The sequence below is a fragment of the Pygocentrus nattereri genome, chromosome 21 (genome assembly GCF_015220715.1).
Source record: "Pygocentrus nattereri isolate fPygNat1 chromosome 21, fPygNat1.pri, whole genome shotgun sequence".
Lineage (NCBI taxonomy): Eukaryota > Metazoa > Chordata > Actinopteri > Characiformes > Serrasalmidae > Pygocentrus > Pygocentrus nattereri.
The window spans coordinates 21,379,523-21,399,415 of record NC_051231.1 but is presented as its reverse complement, the minus strand read 5'-3'; the positions used below and the strand labels follow the sequence as shown (position 1 = coordinate 21,399,415).

At 39.1% G+C, this 19,893-nt stretch overlaps 1 protein-coding gene across 2 annotated transcripts in view; it reads left to right on the top strand.

The window, feature by feature from the left end:
• lrrn2 (leucine rich repeat neuronal 2) overlaps window positions 1–19,237 on the top strand; it is an 86,095-nt gene extending 66,858 nt beyond the window's left edge. Inside the window, exons 2-3 of one of the 2 annotated variants that reach the window (XM_017694719.2) lie at window positions 14,966–15,010; window positions 15,110–19,237. In XM_017694719.2, coding sequence (XP_017550208.1) covers window positions 15,275–17,446 — 2,172 coding nt within the window. In that variant the 5' untranslated portion in view covers window positions 14,966–15,010; window positions 15,110–15,274 and the 3' untranslated portion in view covers window positions 17,447–19,237. Of the gene's footprint in view, window positions 1–14,965 lie in introns of both variants that reach the window. The other variant, XM_037532350.1, reaches the window with a different exon arrangement.
• The last annotated feature ends 656 nt before the right edge of the window (window positions 19,238–19,893 follow it).

Sequence of the window (19,893 nt, the reverse complement as noted above, 5' to 3'; positions counted from 1 at the left end):
TACATCTTAAGAAGTGAAAGTCATTCTGAGTAGTTAAAACAAAGTTTAAGTAAAAGTAAAAGTTAAAGTAGTTAAAATAAATGTAACTGTTCCAAGGTCAGCTGAGAACCAATCATATCACTGTTGACATGGTGGTCTTGTGATGGAAATTTTTTTTTCTGACATAGTAGGCTAATACACTATCAGGATATTGCTCTTTCCACTTTGAATATCATAATTATGTGAAATAAGACCTGGAAATACCAAAGTCTGTACCTCTGTGTCCTCATGCTAGTTAAGCCATGCAAGCAATTTGCCTCCTGGACAGTCCTCATAAACCTTTAACAACTGTGTCTCACTTAAACCCAGAAACCTAATTATGTTCGTACACAGACTTATGGATGTTTTACACAGGGTAGATGAGTCTACTTTTATTTATTTTTTTCAGTTTTCTGTGATTTTACGCCAGACTTAAACTTGCCTTGTGGGGATAATTAAAGTTTAATTAAATCAAATTAAATTAAATTAAATTAAATTGAAAAGAACACTAGGAGAGAGCACAAACACATCATAACACATTGGATATGCTGGTTAATGAATGAGCTTGTGATTGGATTGTGATTGGATGAGTGTGATGTCTTTGCTCTCAGTGGTCATTGTGAAAATGAAGAACAAAATATTTTTGCCCTTTGTAGATGTGAATAGGGTAAATTAGTCTCCTCAGTTTGTGTATACAAACAGTGTGTTAATCAAGCTCATTCCAGCAAAGCTTATGAAGACATTTGTCTTTATGCCAACATATTTAAAGCTGCAATATGTCTGTTTTGGGGATTTGGAGACCTCGCTGGTGGAAATGTGTAATTGCATACAAAATCCTAATAACATTTTGTAACATGAAATGTGATGATAGCGAGCAAGTTAAAAGTATATTCAAAGAGAATTCAGTAAAATATGGTGAAGGATGTGTCTTCCAAGAATTTGAATGATGTACTATTGTCATTATCTTCATCAGTATAATGATTTTGCATTTAAGACCCCAATATCTAGCCAAAACCTCTCTCTTAGCCTGAGCGTGTGACTTTAAAACGTAAAGACATGGGACATGGTTCATGCCACCAACACGTCTGTGTCACTGAGAATGATCCACTATTGTGGCCCTGTGATGATCCTGACCATCAAAGAACAGGGTAAAAGGGCATACAAAGTCTGCAGACTACAAACAAAGTATGCAGAGAAACAGTCTGTAATTGTAGAACTACAAAGTGCATCTGTGAGATAAGTGACGCTGATAAAATGGACAGAGTGTAAATACATGGAGGTGTACTTAATGAAGTGGCTGGTCAGTGTACATACATAAACACATATACACACATATATGTATAATGACACAAAGTACACTTGTGGGGCTTGGGGGCCCTACCTAAGTAGCTGCTTATACTGCATATAGCAAGGAACCACCCTGGTGCCACTTCTTTTTTTGTCGTAGGGAATGCAAATGAATGTTTTGGTTATTACTAGTACACCAAATGGATGCCAAGGAAGAGTGGGAAAATGACGTTTCATAATCCAGCAAATGTCATGTCCAACCAGTCATGGCAGCAAGTGTAAAAACAAAAATCTATTTAGCCATATGGCAACTCACAGGCGATGTGCATGTGTATGTGTGAAGGAACAGCATGCAGCTCTCTCAACTTTCACACTGACCTTGTGAAACACGGAGGCAGATCTCCATGGCAACTCTGCAGCAACCACTGCAATAGCTCCTTCCAAGGAATAAATGACGGTGGCTATGCAGAGGATCACTGAGAGAGAGAGAGAGAGAGAGAGAGAGAGAGAGAGAGACAGAGAGAGAGAGAAAATCGCAACTTATTTTTAGTGTTAGGACATGGTTTCTTTTAAACAACAACAAAAGATGTATGGGCTAATGGCAGCGATTGCATCTGTGAAGAGCATATATAATCCCCGACAGCTCTTTTTTCTTTTTCAACCCTGACAAGCTGCCATTAATTCCCTGTGTGCTCATGCCGCAGGACCCATCCAATTATTATAAAGGTCAATATTCTTTGAGAAGGTGAGCGTAATATACAGCACTCTCTCGGGAATAAGGCAGGGAGGGTGCTGCAGCAGAGGGGACAAAATGAATAGCTAATCAGAATGATACAATGAGCTAAAGTTCATATCCATCAGATGCACTCAGTGCAGCGACCTCCGAGAGCTTCTACACACGCCGAAAGAAAAGGGAACATTTATGGCTGAATGTGGACACAATCAAAGTGTTCCGTCACGCTTTGCTGTATGGCACTCGCAACAGCAGCTGCGCGTTCCTGCTGTGGATAGGTTTAGCAGATTGGAAGCGTCTTCTTGCATAAGGCGTGACAGATATATCTATTCTACCTTGTTGCTCTGCTTGTGAAGCAGCCATTTGGTGGAGCCTGTGAACCACTGAGTAACTCCTCAGTTCAACATGGATGAAAAACAGTCCTCTGAACCGTATGAAACAGGAAAAAACTTATTGAAATATGCAGACATTTGAATATTTTCTTTTTGTACAGTTGCAAACTGTTTACTCACAAAATTAAAATCAAATAAGATAATAATGCAGGCAGCATTTATTAGACACTGACTTGTGTGATGTTCCTTAAAATATACCCTGAAAAAGAACTGGGATAATAAAAAATAAAAATAGGATGCTGTGATATGCAAATAATATTTTAAAGGAAAACACTACAACGACAACATATCAAATGTTGAAACTGAGAACTATATGAGAAGTATATAACCATTTTGAATTTGATGCCAACAACACATTCCAAAAAAGCTGGGACAGGGGCATGTTTACCACAGTGCTTCATCACATCTTCTTTTAACAACACTTTGTAAGTGTTTGGGACCTGAGGAGATACTGCTGTAGTTTAGAAAATGAAATGTTGTCCCATTCTGTTTGATACAGGATTTCAACAGATTGGGGTCTCCTTTGTCACCCACTGATAACCAAATGTTCAGTTTAGCACTCAGACTCTTTTAAAATGGAGCAATGCTATTGTAATATATGCTCCATCACTGCAGCATGATGGCGCAGTGGGTAGTACTATTGCCTCACAGCAAGAAGGGCCTGGGTTTGATTCACAGCCAGGGTCCTGTGTGAAGTTTCCATGTTCTCCCCATGTCTGTGGTGGTTTCCTCCCACAGTCCAAAGATGTGCAGCCAGGCCAAATGGACATGCTAAACTGCCCCTAGGCGTGAATATATTTGTCTGCCTGCCCTGTGATAGACTGGTGACCTGGTGCAAATAATTCTCTTGCATAAGAAAGGAAAAAGTTGTAGGAAAACTTTCAAAAGCAAACCACCAGTGGTCTCAGAACAAGACCTCAGTCCAGACCCAAGCATCATTGATTGTGTTTGAGATCAGTTGGATTATGAAAAGCAGAAAATGAACCACAGAAAACAATCAATCTCTAAGACTAAACTTTGGAAAAATAATCATGCAGGTTTCTTATAAAAACTAAAAGCAAGTCTCCTGAAAAGAATGGAAATTGCAATGAAGGTTAAAATTGAACACTCTACAATATTGAAAAAACTTTATGACTTTATTTGACTATTGACTTTATTTTAGGACAGACAGACAGACTGACAGACAGACAACATGGAAGTACAATCTGAACTATACGCATAGATATAGATGCATGTTTGTGCATCTGAATTTACATATAATGATGTGGTATAAGGGCTGACAGAAGTGTGCTTCATGTTGATTGGTTTAATCCACTGAGTGAATGAAGCTTAATTGCTGACTGCCTTGCAGGGCCAATTTTTAATTCCACAGCAAATTGACTCCATCACTTTGATCACCTAAATGCAAAAAAGGGAGAGAGGGTTATGAAACAAAGTTATGTATCAGGCAATCAGGGCTGAGCTTGGCTCAGATTTGTACTCGTTCCCTTTTCAAACACAGGTGATCTCTCCAGCAGAGAGTCTCATCCCATGCTGTGTCTTTAATCAGAAGCTTTTAAAAATTGAAGGAGCACAGAGCATCTCTGGCTGCTAAGCGTGCCAGCTCAGGCTCCTTTGAAGTTATAATAATAGCCCAGTTTCAATTCAGTTGTTTGCTCCCTCCATTCCCCCCTTTCCAGTTGCAGCTGTAGCCTCTATTTGACACTCGGTCTATGTAACGTAGATGGCATTTAGAGGGACACTGTGAGGTTGGAGTGAAGCGTTGAACTGCATCCTATTTGCCTTAGGAAAAACACAGCAGACTATGGTTGATGTATGAGATGAGTTGGCTGCGGACTGAATCTGACCAGACTTGTGGTGAACATGAGGGCATATTGATGTCAGCTCCTGACAAAATTAAATGAAAGCACCAGTTTGTAGACCTAAAGCATCCGGGACCTCCAGGGGATTCCAATAAATGAGAAAAGCAAGGGGCTAGAACATAGAAGAAGCAAAATTCGATTTAGGAAATGGGAAAATTTCTCTTGCTTCTTTTCACAGACTGACTCAGACAAGTGAAACTAATCAGCAGAAAATCTTCCACGATGGCAGATGAGGTTCAACTCTGCCTTGTCATAGTTGCTCCACATCAAAGTTACCTCAGTGCCATCCATTAGGCCGTGTGTGCTTAATCCTTAGGGTGCAGTGAAGGGCCCCTCTCCATGTTTCATGTCTACTTCTTTTGATAGGTGTAGAATATTCAACTAACTTGAAGCCATTAAAGCCGCAGGTGCTGTTACCTCTTCATTATTCAAACACTTTCTTCTTTGTCTCAAGGGTTAGCACAGCCTGGTAGGAATTCCACCTCTGTTGTAAAACCACCTTGCATATGCATATGTTTATATGTGTATACTTGGCAGCTGGAGCAGCTGGATTGTAAACATAAAAGTACAAAAGTAGCGAGTGTTTAATACCTAAATGTGTTATGATTGCAAGTTCTGGTACAAACTTTGCATGTTGAAAATTCAAACTACATGGTAATTTTGCAAAACCTACCAGTGCGTATTGCCACAATGCAATAATCACTAAGATTTCAATATGTTATGTAGTATTTACAAGTAATGATCATTACTTACTTTGCAAGTTGTATATTTAAGTACAGCTTAACTGAGAAATACCAGGTATCCTTCAGAATATCACCATTGTTGGAACAAAACCTAATATTGGCAAAATATAACTTTACTGTAAAAAGCAAAAACATACTTTACTTTCAATGTAAGTGAAGGTAACCAGAAGTTTTTCAAAGAGATCTATTATTTCTTTTGGTATATCCATCATAAAATTAACAGACAATGTAAAGGAAAGCTGGTATGTTTTAATGCCAAAAAATTAAAAATGATACAAAATTTCATTCATATAATGATATAAGAAGAAGTGACATAAAAGAGGTTAAAGCTACCAACATACTTTAGACAATGTATTCACGCTAGATAGAAAGGTTTAGGTACAAGTAGCAAATGACTAATGGCTAGAATACAGTACACACTTAAAAATGGTTTGTTGAGGGTTCTTCAGTAAAGAAAATGGTTCTGTGTCGAATCATGAACACTTTCATGATTAAAGGGTTCTGTGCATCTTGAAAGGGTTCTACAGATTGATGGAAAATGTGTTGAAGATCGTGCTTCTATATAGCACCAAAAGGGTTCTTCTATTGTTAGTGTCAAGCTTGTAAAAATAACAACATGAAATGCATATTTACCAGATATTACTTGTAACTTTTACATATTTACATATGAAACACTTAACACAGAGTAAAATGATGTTGTACAACAAGCATAGATGCAGGTATAAAGCAGGGAGAAAAAAAGATCTCCTCCAAAAATAGCAGGGAGAAAAGCACAGCAAATTTGTGCTATTTGTGGAGGCCTAGTCAATACAAACCATCAGGAGTGCTCCCTGTATACAGTCATGGCAACCATGTCCACTTCGAGCACACGGCTATCAGATGAAAGACCAGAAAGCGTAGCAGGGAAGAAAAGGAGAGAAGAGACAAAACATTGTGGCACCAGCTGCAGCCCCACCTGTCTGGGGCTGCTGCAGGGGTCAGTATGAAATCAATCATGAGGGTCATGGGAGGGAAGCTGGACAGTCTAGACACCTGGAGAGATCAAATCCGTTAGATTCTGAAAAACTTGACTACATTGCTCTGCATTTACGTGATGTGTGTCGTTTCTTTGCACACAAAATATTTTTCATCTGCACAATTGCTTTTTTGCTTTTGGCTTGAATTATGTTAATAGAAGAAATTTGATTAATGTGAAAGGGAATGACTGGTGAATTCTGCAAAATGGAAACTTTAGAGGAGAACGCAAACATGTTCTGTCCTCACTTTTGAGCTCGGACGGTGGACGGTGCTGTTCATCTTTTGCCTGGAGAACACAACGTCCTTTACTTCCCAAAACAAACTGAAAGTTGGACCACGGTCAGAACAGCTCATGTTTCCACTTTATGCTGGTTCATCTTGGATGGGCTTTAGCTCAGAGATGTGGGCAGTGTTTCTGTACGTTGTTGATGTTTGTCTTTGGTTTTGGCAACCCAATCATGTTGTATCACCTGTTACCTATGCTGTTACTAAGCTGTGTTTAGCAGTGTTACGTTTTAACTTACTGGGCTGAGTTATCTGAACTTCAAAAAATACTTTTACAGAGCATAAAATACAGATTAGTGATTTGTGAACAAACTACATGGTTCACTTAATTAAAAGTTTTAAAGGAGCCCATTAACTTACTTCTTTAAGTTAAAACCCCAACTTTTTTGCAATGTGCTAAGTTCCAGAACAGGTGTTTTTGAAGTAAATATCTTGTAGATTTTCTGTTGATACATTAGTAGCATTAAGTTGATGTACTGTTAATATTTTACTTCCATTACACAAAATCTAAGCTCAATCAACCTTGCCCATCATAGTATAAATCATATAATAACTATACGTTGTCACTATCATCTCATCAATGTGCAGAAAAATACTAGCTCAAGGCCCTGGAGAAAATGCCCTTGGCTAATGAAATAGCTACTGCTAGGCAAAAATGAACATAGAATGCTAATAATAATAATAATAATAATAATAATCCATCCATCCATCCATCCATCCATCCATCCATCCATCCATCCATTTTCTAAGCCGCTTCTCCGTCAGGGTCGCGGGGGGATGCTGGAGCCTATCCCAGCAGTCTTCGGGCGGAAGGCAATAATAATAATAATAATAATAATATGGATGGATAATAATAATAACAACAACCCATGTTTAAACAGTACAAACTATGTACCTCATGAAGAAATAACATTGAGTTTTGATTTATTTCGATTAAGGATGAAAATTTTAACATATTGTCATATATTCATGTCATTAACATGCTATTAGCATGTTATTAACATATTAGTAATGCATTAATAACAACTTAAAACAAATCATTGACAACTTTTTATGTAATGCTGTTAATATATTTTCCTATTAATTTATTAATAGGGAAATATATTATTATTAATTCTAAATAAAATATTTTTATAATATATAAAAATATATTATTCTGAATTATTATGAATTAATCCCGTTAATATATTTCCTAGTTTGTCATTTTGAACCATCTATAGTACTGCAAGCAGAAGCCCAGCTGTTCTCGTGGTATATGTTGCTATGGTAGCAGCTGCAACTCTAGCCCTCATTCAAGTACAGCTTTTAAATGGCTTTTAAAGTGATGCCTACAGCACCTTGAGACAAATACATTAGACAGTGTTCATGGGGGACCTAATCAAAAGCAATAGCAACGTGGAAGGCTACAGGTCCCCTCAAGATCCTCCACTCTAACTAGAACATATGAGCTGTAGGAACAAGAGGAAGAGGCAGCAACTGAGTTGGAATCATTGATTATGATCTTATGATATATACACTCATTGCTTGGAATGTGCAGCTGCTGTTACCCTGTTGCGTTCACACAGTGAAAATAGTGTCATCAAATTATTGAAAGTATTTAATGAAGCTTATTTTGTACACTCATCTAATAAAAATGCAAATAAAAAATCTAGATTCAAATTCAAGTATGTGCATTTAAATGGGCCATTTGCCATTAATTGAGACCTGAGGATCTAAACCGTACCAGTATTGTACTGTGACAGTGGATTTTGTTTTTTTTATCTATAGCATAGAGCCAGAGAAGGTCTGCTAACAACCCTTCATTTGCATACCATAACAATTTATGGATTCCACATTGATTCAAATATTCCCTTTTATTTAATAACCTTAAGTCACACTTCATGAAATATGAATAGCAGTCAATTCAGCTGCCCAATAAAACATTAATCACTGTACATTTTTTCCAGCCAAAAAGTGACTTGTTGAAATATGAAGATGGAGCTTTATGGCTTTATTTCATGATTATAGCATAGATAACTTGCTTAATAATAAAATAAGAAGGAGATGACTCAAGGTTGTCCTTCAGTACTCACAATAATAATAAAAAAAAAAGTTCCACTTTGTGGCAAATCGACCCACGATGACCAGGCAAGTGTTTCCAAGTGTGTGCATAGTGAAAGAATGTTATTACAAATAGACACTTGGATACTTGCTTTCACTCTGAAAGTACAGATTAATCCACCCTTCTCTCTTTTTTCTGGAAAACTATTTTTCCAGGAACAGATAGGCCATAGGTATAGTTTCCTGGGGGGATTGAGGATGTTTCTTTTTCATGAATTGTGCTTTTTACTTGTTTTTTCTATTATACAGTGTTTACTTACATGGAGAATTCCATCACTTTTTAATCGTGATAAATAAAAAAAAAGTTAAAATTCACAAATCTGTAGATCTGAATAGTAAATCATTTAAAACAAGCTGGATATTTTTTGTAATTTACAAAGATCATTCTACCAAATTGGTTCAAAGTTGAGCTGAAAATACATTTTGATTATTTCAAATCAATTAACGCCTTGGGATTTCAAAAGATCATGACATCATAAGATCTGAAAACTTAATTATATTCTTTTTTTAACTGTGGAATCACAGTTTGAACTCCTTTGTTCTAAAACAGTCAATACATAAAAGCATTAATATCTATAGTTTGTCACCATCAAACCCAGCAGAAATAACTGCCCATGGCTGGACTTCTGGCTAGTGTTATTATATCCTCCTACATCACTTCAGGAGTTTTTTTTTTTGTTCCTGCATCATATTGCATTAGCATTTTGGAATTCTTTTAGTTGAGATTAGATTGTTATTTGTTGTCTTCAACAACCAAGGTCCTTTTCATCACCAAGTTACGCCCTTGGAATAGTAGGAATGATAGCTCTGGAAGTGGCTCACCCACTCTCTCCCCAATCAGGAATCATGGCACAAGCAGACAGCGGGCAGTTATAAACTGACAGAGGCAAATTCAGTTAATTCCTCTCATCTACAAAGCAAGGCATGAACACGAAATGTGTTTAATGGAAACAAAGTGCTGCTGAGATGTGCTTTTTACTTTTTTTCCCCCCCAAAGAGTGAAATCAATAATTAAGTGGGTGTGCTCCAAATAGGAAAATGAAGAGGAGCTAATGTCAGTGTAAAGAATGACAACTTTATAACTTGAATGCCTCAAATGATGAATTACACATCCTCCATTACATCTGCCATTAAGTCGATTTCACATCTCTACACTTTTTAACATACAACACAGAACTTCTTGCATTATCATCATCATACCATTGTGCATAGGACAAGGTGTCAACAAGCAGCCATAATGCAACATAGCCTTTGAAACTTTAAAACATTATTTGATCTCCAGTTGGCACAAAGTGTAAGACCTATAATCATCTGTTTCTCCATTATGCCCTGCTGTCTGCATGGGGAGAATGTAACAGTTCACATGGGCTACTGTTGACAAAAGAAGCTTATTATGAACAGAAGGCTTTCAGGGCTATTATGCTGCTCCAGAACCACAGAGGCCGTCAGTGATAATCTCGAATGAAAATCTTTTGTTATCTCTGCCTCTCTCACTTCTGGCTCACAGCTCAGGGGGAATCTGGCCTGATCCATACCCAGCTCATAAACTCTCTCCCATCTCTTGTACCAACTGAGGCCTTTTTCCTCCCCTTTTCATTCCTTTTTCATCCTTTGCCAAGCCTTGGATGATGAATATCAGAACAAGCACTGGCATTCTGTACTGGCATTGTTCCCCCTTGGTCATATATGGATCAACCAAATTGGTTCAAAGTCAGAACTGAAAACAAATTTTGGACTTTTAACTGGCTTGGACTAAAATCCTCTATGCTTTGAATACTTTAATTATGTTTTTTTGTTTTTGAATGAATGATTAATGAGAATTTTAGCTACATTTGAGCAATACTCAAAATGCTAGCCAGTACATGACTAGGAAACAGATTTGAACAGTTGTTCGCATATTTTTTTAGGAAAACACAAAACAGTTTGCTTAATTGCTGAACATATGAGTTTCAGTAGTGACAATTCTTAATGTTACACACTGATTCTCAGACTTTGGGACAATTTTACTTCAAAATAATGGGATCTAACTGCTCACCATGTGGCCGTGAGATACAGGGATGCAGGAATACAGGGATTATTTTCACAAGTTGAACTTTAGAGGGTACGTTTTGGGATGGCACCTCCCAAAAGAAAGTGCCCTATAATTAAGCTTATTATCTTTATCAGTTAATGCATTGAGTTTAAATACATCTAAATATAAGTCTTGTGAATATCTACACATCTAGCATATATAGCACATTTTAAACATACAATTACTCTTTGATTGCCTAATGTGATACACTGGAAAAAATAGAACATGAAATCTGTTTTGTATAAAGGTTATGGCACATTTTATGTTGCATATTGCATTTCTTTTCTGTGTTAAAATCAGAACATAAATATAAATTGTGCACTGAAATTTGCAGAAAGATGCGATATTTAATTGTATTCTCTGAAGAGGACGTGTTCAGTTAATTTCACTTAGAAAATCAACAACACGTCATTTGACTGGGGGTATTTAAACTTCTGCATGTGACTGGGTCTAACATAAAACAGTTAAGCATAAACTGATATTTTCCTTTGGTCCTGATCAACCTTGATATTTACTGTGAATACTGGGAAAATATGCACCCATTAGCTGTAATCTGATTATTTTCATTTTTTTATTGACCCAGAAGAATAAGTGGTTTAGGAAACGTGTGTGTGTAGGGATTCAAAATTATATCCAGTGGTGTCTGTGGTCTAAGACCACTGGTGTAAATGCTTCAATTTTTCATCCCTAATCTAATAAAAAAAAATACAATTTAAAGGAAAAGTAGAATCTTTGAAATTCCACCAAGAATTTCTGAATTTCTTAGTACCTGATAGGTCCTTCTTTTGATTTGATGACCATGTGCACTCAAGCTGGCAATGAACTCTACAAGTTTGTAGAAAGTGCCCAAAAAACTGGCACTGAAAAATGACCTTTTTGTACAAAGCTCTCAGCATGGTCAGTGTCACAAATTGGCTTAAATTTGAATAGCGACTTACAAATAGTGCCGAATCTTTTTCTTGCCTTTTCCTTTTTAACTTTTTTTTATTCTAAAATGTTGTTTATTTCCAAGTGTAAATGAAAAGCAATCCCAGAATTCATTGTTGTTTCAGACATCCAGACCTCACTCTGTAAAAAAAACAGAAAAATTATAATAATTCAAAGTACAATGAGAACAGAAGCCAGTGGACAGATACTGCAGCTCTTGTTTTCTGCTCTCTTCGCAGTGTTCGGGTGTATGCTGCAGATGTCTTATGCAGATGAAAAATGCTGGAGTATTCTTTTAATCCCTCATGAATTTCACAGGCCTTTGCTCTGGTGCACCAAGAACAAGAGAAAAGAAAAAAAAATGAGTGTCAGAGTTCTACAAAGCCACCAACGCACAGTGAGGGGCACATACTCACCTTGAGGATCCTTGAGGCTATTTCCTCAAACTGTTGCTGAAATAACACAGAACGTGTGAAGAGCAGCAAAAGACACACGCTGTCCTAGATAGAGCATCAGCCATGGAATCATTATAATGCCATTATGGCTGGCAATAGGTGAGAAGCCATTTATCCAGCGATGACAGATAGCAGCACAAGCTGCGCTCATGTAGGACTAACTGCGAATATGCACCCACACAGCGCCACAGTTGGCAACAGCTGTTTCTTTCAGAGCAAACAGAAGCGGTTGTTGCTGCACCCTCCTTCCACAACACCCCCCACACTCCACACCACACTCCACACCCCACTTAAACACCCCTCCCCCCGCCTCCACATACGCTTCAATTTGTCAGAGAGCATTTCCTTGTCCATTTAGCTCTGGCCAAAATGAGAGCGAAAGCAGCGGGAGTGGAGATTAGCAGGCGAAGGCAGTGAATGCATTATTCAGGATGCAGAATTGGAGAGGGTGGGAGAAGGGGCCCACACACAAACATCTCCATTCACTTTGCATTAAAGGCGTTCATGGCACCCTCACGACTTATTAGGAGGCGGGCGGGAAATCAGTGGAACACAGCTGAGTGGCTAGGCCAGAGTGACTGAGTGCATCATGCGGGCCAAGTTTCTGCCAGAGATGCCACTGAGAAGCTGACACTTTTTAAACGAGCTCTGTGGCAGAGCACGCACTCTGATGGGTGGACAGGGAAAACTCCAGGGCCGCAAGCACACATGCGCCATCGATGTGCACAGTGTGTGTGTGTCTGAGTGAGAGTGAATAACGAATAGTCTCATAGCCGTCAGGTAGATCCCTGGTGGATTGGAGAACGGAGACAGGGAGAACATTAGGACTAATTGGGCATTCAGAAGAAGGATGGATTAGCAAGGCAGGAAGAAGTAAAAGAGAGGGGAGGGGAACGGATGCAATAATCAGAGCAAGAGGGAAGTCTTTGCCAATCTGCTATTTAGCTGCAGTTCTGAGTGTGTAATAAAGGACATATGATACAATCTGTAGAAGAAGCCACACAACACATTGTTTCTACTTAAAAAAAAAGCTCATTTGCACTCTGAAAGAACCAAAAGGGACCTACAACCATAATTGACAATGTGTGCTAAAAGCATAAATTACATAATTCTGCATGTTATATGCTACAAAAGCAAATTAATGCTCTAAATAATAAGAGTGATGCCATGCCACCCTAAAAACCTTTCAATAGACAATTCTTTAGAAAACTACTTTTGTAAATGAGATCTGACAGTGTGAACAACAATTTTACCGTTTAAAGAACCTGCATAATGTAAAGGTTCTGGGAAGAAATCTTAAACTGGTATAGAACCTTTAGAGTGTGTGTTGAAGTATTTCTCAACATCAATGGGAAACCTATATGCATTTTCCATCCATACTGTAGAGGAAAACTCATCAGAGTGGTTCTATGAGCTAACAGAGCATTTTCACTGATGGCAGGTGGGGAGGAAGAGGTGGAACTGGTGCATGGTGATGTAATCAAAAGTCATAAGATGATTTAGAGAGAAGTCATTACATTTCGATGGAAAATTCTAGATTTTGGCACAGGTTCATAAAACATAAACACAAAAAAATATTGTTACTGCTGTAGTATTTTCAATGTGAAGGCCTTAAATTGACATTTAATGAGGTAATACATGTTAATGATGCTCAATGCCTGTTTGTGTGCAAAAATGGATACACTACATCAAAGAAACAGTAACTTAGAGATGTGATTCTTAGAAAAGAAGTAGAAGTGCTGTTTGGCCAAATTGTAGTGACAATTAAAAAGGGGAAACAATTGTAAACTATCATGCAGAATGAAAGAATATCAATCCACAGTCAAAGTACTGCCAACAAAGAAGAACAAAAGAAAACAGAAAAGTGAAAGTAAAAAATGCATTTACATGAGACAAAAACTGCATGGTTGTGTTGAGCTGAACGCTTTATTTTTTCTGGCAAATCATGACAGACCAGCAAAATGTATGTTTTTGTGATAACAAATTGTGTTTTAAATTACTCTATATTTTTGCATTTTATTCAGTACTTTGTCCTTGTCCTCTGTGAAATGATTTAATGAGTCTAATCTGACAAAGAAAATGAATTTACAAGGGACAAAATGTCAATGTTAATTTCAGGTTGGCTATAAAGAACCACCCACTAAAAGGTTCTTTGGGGAACCATAAGAATTTCCTCTATGGCATTCCCAAGAACCTTTTGGCATCTTTATTTTGATGAGAGAGTTTTTTTATGAGAGAGTACAGTCACAGCATAATTGAGGATTACGTAGATGAAAGTCTTGCAACCTGCTCATTGTTATGCTAATACCTCACAGAACTATAACAGAAATTTTCATGGTCCACTCCTTATATCCTGAGCTGCATAAAAACGTTTAATTCATTCATTTTGTAAAGCCCTTTGCTACTCTGAATGTAAGGCCTGAATGACAGGCTACTCTGGGCATCAATGGTTAAAAGAGGCTTGTGCACACCCTGCTTTTCTTTCTTTTATGTTACATTTTATCATCTGAAAGCTGCTTCCTTATGAATCTAATCAAGGACATGTTATTCCTTCCCCATTCCATTTCCTCAGAAGCTGTTTGAGGATGAGTAATATCAAGGCCTTAGTTGTTTGCAGAGCAAAAATCTTAAAGCCATGAATTAGACTCACTAAATTTTAGTCTCCATTTTGCTCACATTTCTGCAGCAGTCATCTTCCAGCAGTGATGAGAAATGCAGCCAGATTCGGCTGTAATGTCCCAGAACCAATTTAGAGCTCCTCTTTTAGGGAGAGTGAAATTTACAAGCTGCAAATTATGCAAGGTCTTATGATACACAGTGATATCATCTAATTTTAGCCAGCACTGTACTGCTTTTGAAGCTACAAATTTAAGAAAATGACAAACTGTTTGTCTCACTGAAACATGGTTTGGGATAAAACAGACCTTCCATATATTGCATTAAAATAAGCCAGAAATTATGATGCAGTGTTAACAAATGAAACACTGCTTAGATGTATGGTGTAATGACTCATGACATATGTGATTTAATCTAAGTGCTGCCCTTGTCTAAGTGTCCTATTTTTGTCTTTTACAGGTATGCCTCTGAAGAGCTCCTGAATCCCTTCTATCACACCACAATGTAAGATCAATGGATTAAATACAGAACCAAACCCATTTTTGGTGTTATATTTGAAAGCTGTCAAAGCAAGAAAGTTCACTTTCAACTTTTTTCCACCAGACTGGAAAAGATGAAACAGAGAAAACTTAATTTTGCAGACAACTTATTTGCAAGACTCAAGTGAACTGGGCTCATCTATCTCATGGACAGATAAGCAAAATAAGATAAAAAAGGGCCAAAAAAAGGTCCTGTACACAGAGATAACAAAAGTAATTAACTTCAGTGATGAAAATGAGAGTGATTACAAAGTTCTTTGTGCATATTCATCTCCTGTTTGGAGTTGCAAGCTCTCTGGTTATTCATTCCATGCCCTGGAGGGTACCATGTCCTCACCAATGTGTCTGCCAGATCAAGCCCTGGTACTCTCCCCAGTCTGTGTACAGAGAGGCTCCTACTGTTGACTGCAATGATCTTCTACTTACCCAGCTGCCCACATCCCTCCCTCCAGAGACACAAACACTCAGGCTGCAGAGCAATCTCATCAGTTCCCTGGATCAGAACGAACTACAAGGTCTTGCTAATCTGACTGAGTTGGATCTCTCTCACAACAGTTTCATCAGTATTCGTAACCTGAGAATCACTGACCTGCCAGCTCTTCTCAGCCTACACATGGAGGAAAACCAGCTGAGGCACCTGCCGGAAGCAGCTTTCTCTGGACTGCCTAGCCTTGAGGAGCTATATCTCAATCATAACAGGCTCAGAAGCATTGCTCCTGGGGCTTTCAAAGGTTTAGATAATCTTTTGAGGCTTCATCTTAACTCTAACCATCTTGTGATAATTGACAGGCGTTGGTTCCATGCTTTGCCTCAGCTGGAAGTCCTCATGATTGGGGGAAATCCAGTGGACATTATCCAAGATCTCAACTTCAAACCTCTTGGATCTTTGCGCAGCCTAGTTCTGGCAGGCATGGGCTTGCGTGAAATCTCAGAGAGAGCTCTCGAAGGGCTTCTGAACTTGGAGAGCATCAGCTTCTATGATAACCATCTGACCAAAGTCCCAAAAGAGGCACTGCAGAAACTGCCAGGCCTGAAATTTCTGGATCTAAACAAGAACCCAATTCAGCTGGTGCAAAGAGGGGACTTTAGGGACATGCTTCACCTGAAGGAGCTTGGTTTGAACAACATGGAGGAGTTAGTCTCCATTGAGCACTCAGCAATGGAAAACCTGCCTGAGCTCACCAAGCTTGAAATTACAAACAATCCACGACTGTCATACATCCATCCTCAGGCTTTCCAGAAACTGCCGAGCATGGAGAGTCTCATGCTCAACAGTAATGCCTTGAGTGCCCTGCACCGGCAGACTGTGCGGTCTCTGCCAAGCTTACAGGAGATCAGTCTGCACACCAATCCCATTCGCTGTGACTGCCTAATTCGCTGGGTGGGTGCAGAGGATGACAAACCAGTTCGTTTCATTGAGCCTCAGTCCACATTCTGCTCTGAACCCCCTGAGTTAAAAGCCAGGAGAGTGAAAGAAGTTTCCTTCAGAGAAATGGCAGATAGCTGCCTGCCTTTGATAGCCCCAAGCACATTCCCATCCTACATCCAAGTCAAACATGGGGATAACATAGCCCTTCATTGCCGAGCCCTGGCAGAGCCAGAACCAAATATCTACTGGGTCATTCCAAAAGGTTTAAGGTTAACTCCTTCCACCAGCTTTGGACATTACCAGGTTTTAACAGAGGGTACTCTGGAGATCTTCGGAGTTACCCCTGAGGAGGCTGGTTTCTACACTTGTGTGGCACAGAATCTGGTTGGGGCTGACACAAGGAGCTTGACATTAAAGGTGGAAGGAGCAAGCAGGGCTCACATGACAAGTGCTCAAAGAAGTAAGGATAGTCTTGAGGTACGAGATATCAAAGAACACTATGCTGTACTGTCTTGGCAATCTGGCCACAACGTTCCTTCTGCCCGACTCTCTTGGATAGCTAATGGCAGCTTGGAAGATCACCATAGGCATAGTACCCGAATACTGGCTGGCACTAGGGGTTTCAACCTAACTCGTCTCCAACCAGGAACCCACTACAAGATTTGTCTGCATATGGGGCCAAATGACACCTCCTGTGTCCATCTCAGGACTAAAGAGGTGCCCGTGGTAGCTCCTTCTCCAGACTTAACCCCGGCAGTCCTACTGGCCATGTCAGCTCTTCTACTTCTGCTAGCAGCCAGAGCTTGTCAAGGGGGAGCAACGCTCAACTGGAAAGAGCAGACACCAGAGTTTGAAAAACCCCATACCACCATTTTGACCCAGGAGGCAAAGGCTTTTATGGCTCCAGCAGTGTCTCTGAAAGAACCACTTCAGGAGTACAGAGATAAACTCTCATCAGAGGGCAGTGGAAAGGAGATCAGTGATGCTCAGCCAGGGCATGATGCTCAGGGGCCAACAAAAGAGGCATGTTGAGTTCAAGAGTGCGAAGAGGATGTGCCACAGAAACCGTGCAAGCTTTGTAAAGCTACTCACAGTACAGCTCTCAGACAGTCTAAACTAACAGTCTCCTGAAACAAAAATAGAACTTTACTTGCCAGATCTGCATTACAAAGAGAGTGTTCCCAATTACAAGTACAGTGATGTAATAAAAGAGATCTCATTTGTGTTTATTTTATAATGGAAAACATACAACACATGTATAATGAAAGCATTTGTTCATGTATTCACATACAGAAACACAGAGAAAACTGAGGTTGATGCGGGTTACAGGAGAGCTCTCGATTATTAATTCTGTTTGTAAGCAACTTCTGAACTTCACAAGTCTGCTATCACCACAGACCTGAGGGTTTCAACATGATATGAAGCACTCATATATTTTTCATACTGATGAAGAGACTGATTTGACATGTGGGTAATGGAATTAATCGAAAGACATTCCAAGGCTCTCAACTTTAGCCAAAAGGAGAGGAAACTGTTGTCCAATAGAATGTTCTCCTGATGTGAGTAGTTGAGTTCTGTCATTTTTCTATTTTTAAAAATATGATACAGGCCTATTTAATAACAAAGATCATGTTTAAGAACAGGCACTGAAAGGACGCATAAAAGAAAAGGAAATTTTTGTTTTTTTTAATATGTTGCATAACCATACATTCAATATCTTTATTTGCTAATATGAGCTAAACTGAGTGCAGTACAGAAAGGCCCCGCTCTGTCGAGAGATATACTAATCTCAGAAATGTTCATATCCAGTGGAGACAGGCTGAAGTGATCTCTTGTTAAAGATGGACACATCTTTTACATCTGAGAGGGGCCTCCCCCACATACCTCTGGGCTAATTGGGGCTCTGCGCTGTTGCGTCCCCTCCAAAAAATGCCAAAAGCTCTGACAATGGCTGATTAGCAACAGACATTCAGCCATGACCCACTGTGTGTGTACCAGTGTCTCTGTTCAACCTGACATGGAAGGAAAAAGAGACTGTGGAAGACAGATGCAACAGGAACATTTCAGGATTCAAGCAATGCAGGCCAACATGTGAACAGTGAATCAAGACGTCATTTTTCACATATCATCATCTTTGTTAAAAAAAAAAGCAGAAAAAGAACAAAAAGAATATGTCAGTTATCTTTCTCTCTCAAAAGTGATGGAAAGAACGGACGTTAGACCTGTCACTCTGCTAATGGGGACACATCCGAAGATAGTGCAGACTCCTCTTTGTGCAAATGGATAAGATTGAATACAAAACAATATCTTTTCCTCAATAGCTTGTCAGGTGTCTTTATTCAGCGAAGAGCTCTGCGCTCAACCGTCTAGAAGACCCAGCATCATTGAATGACATACGTATGCTGAAGAGGGGTTAACCAGGCGAAAAGGGAGTCCTTCGTTTTTTTAACTGAAACAAGGGAACTGTGAGCAGCACTATGGATTATGAGCTCTGCTCCTATCACTTCTCAAATGTGGGGAACCCCTTTTTCTACAGTACATCATTTATGGTAATCCTGCTTTGTTTGAGTTTTTGTCAGTTTGTGGTTGATGTGCCCCCTCGTTTCAGTAATCCTCGCTCTAACTAAATGCAGCCCTCTTTATTTTCCATTTGATATCATTTGTTTGTTGGCTACTGTTTATTTTCCATCACCTCAAAAGCTGTATATACAGTAAATCACCCTGAATTTCCTATTCAGTGTTCCTCTTCCCTTTCAGAAATAATTTAGATGACTGTGTTAAATTCTATTTTGAGGTATTATTAAACCATTTTGGACTGATAAATGGCTTGGTTAATTGCAGAACATTGATGGGGTGGCATGGCAGGGTTGGGGGGAGGGTGTGGATTATATCGCAACTCAGAACAAGTGCAACCTTTAAATCAAGCTTAAGCACTTAAGCTCATTCAAAGTCAGGGTCTTAGGCTACAATTTCTCTTGCCATTATGTTTCTTGAGCTCCATATGCCTTTGGTTGACAAGGGGCATAATTTCACAGAGCTACCACAGATGTACCTGGAGCAATTCTACTTCCAATTATAATGAACATAAATATTCATTTTGCCTCACTGAAATGGACTCACCACAAGAAGGAGTTTCTCTAGTTTCTGGAGATTTGCAAAATAGCCCTCAGCTACTTAAAATCTCGCAGAGGAGCCAGAGGCAGGTGACGGTCCTCTTCTTGGCAGCAGATGATCATCCCCCCATTATCCCAGTGTTATCTTCGCTTCCAGCTCCCTCCAGTATAACCCCAGTTGAATTAATAACTAATTTCCTAAAAACAGAAACTTTGGAAGAGTGATTAATGTAAGAGAGAGAGGGGAGAGAGTTGAGGGATAAGTCAAAAATGTCTCCAGACTCAGTCAACTGTAAATTGACCCATCCTTGCTCCACTCAGAAATGCATTCATTCACAGTAACACTTGGAAGGCTGAATAAGGCTT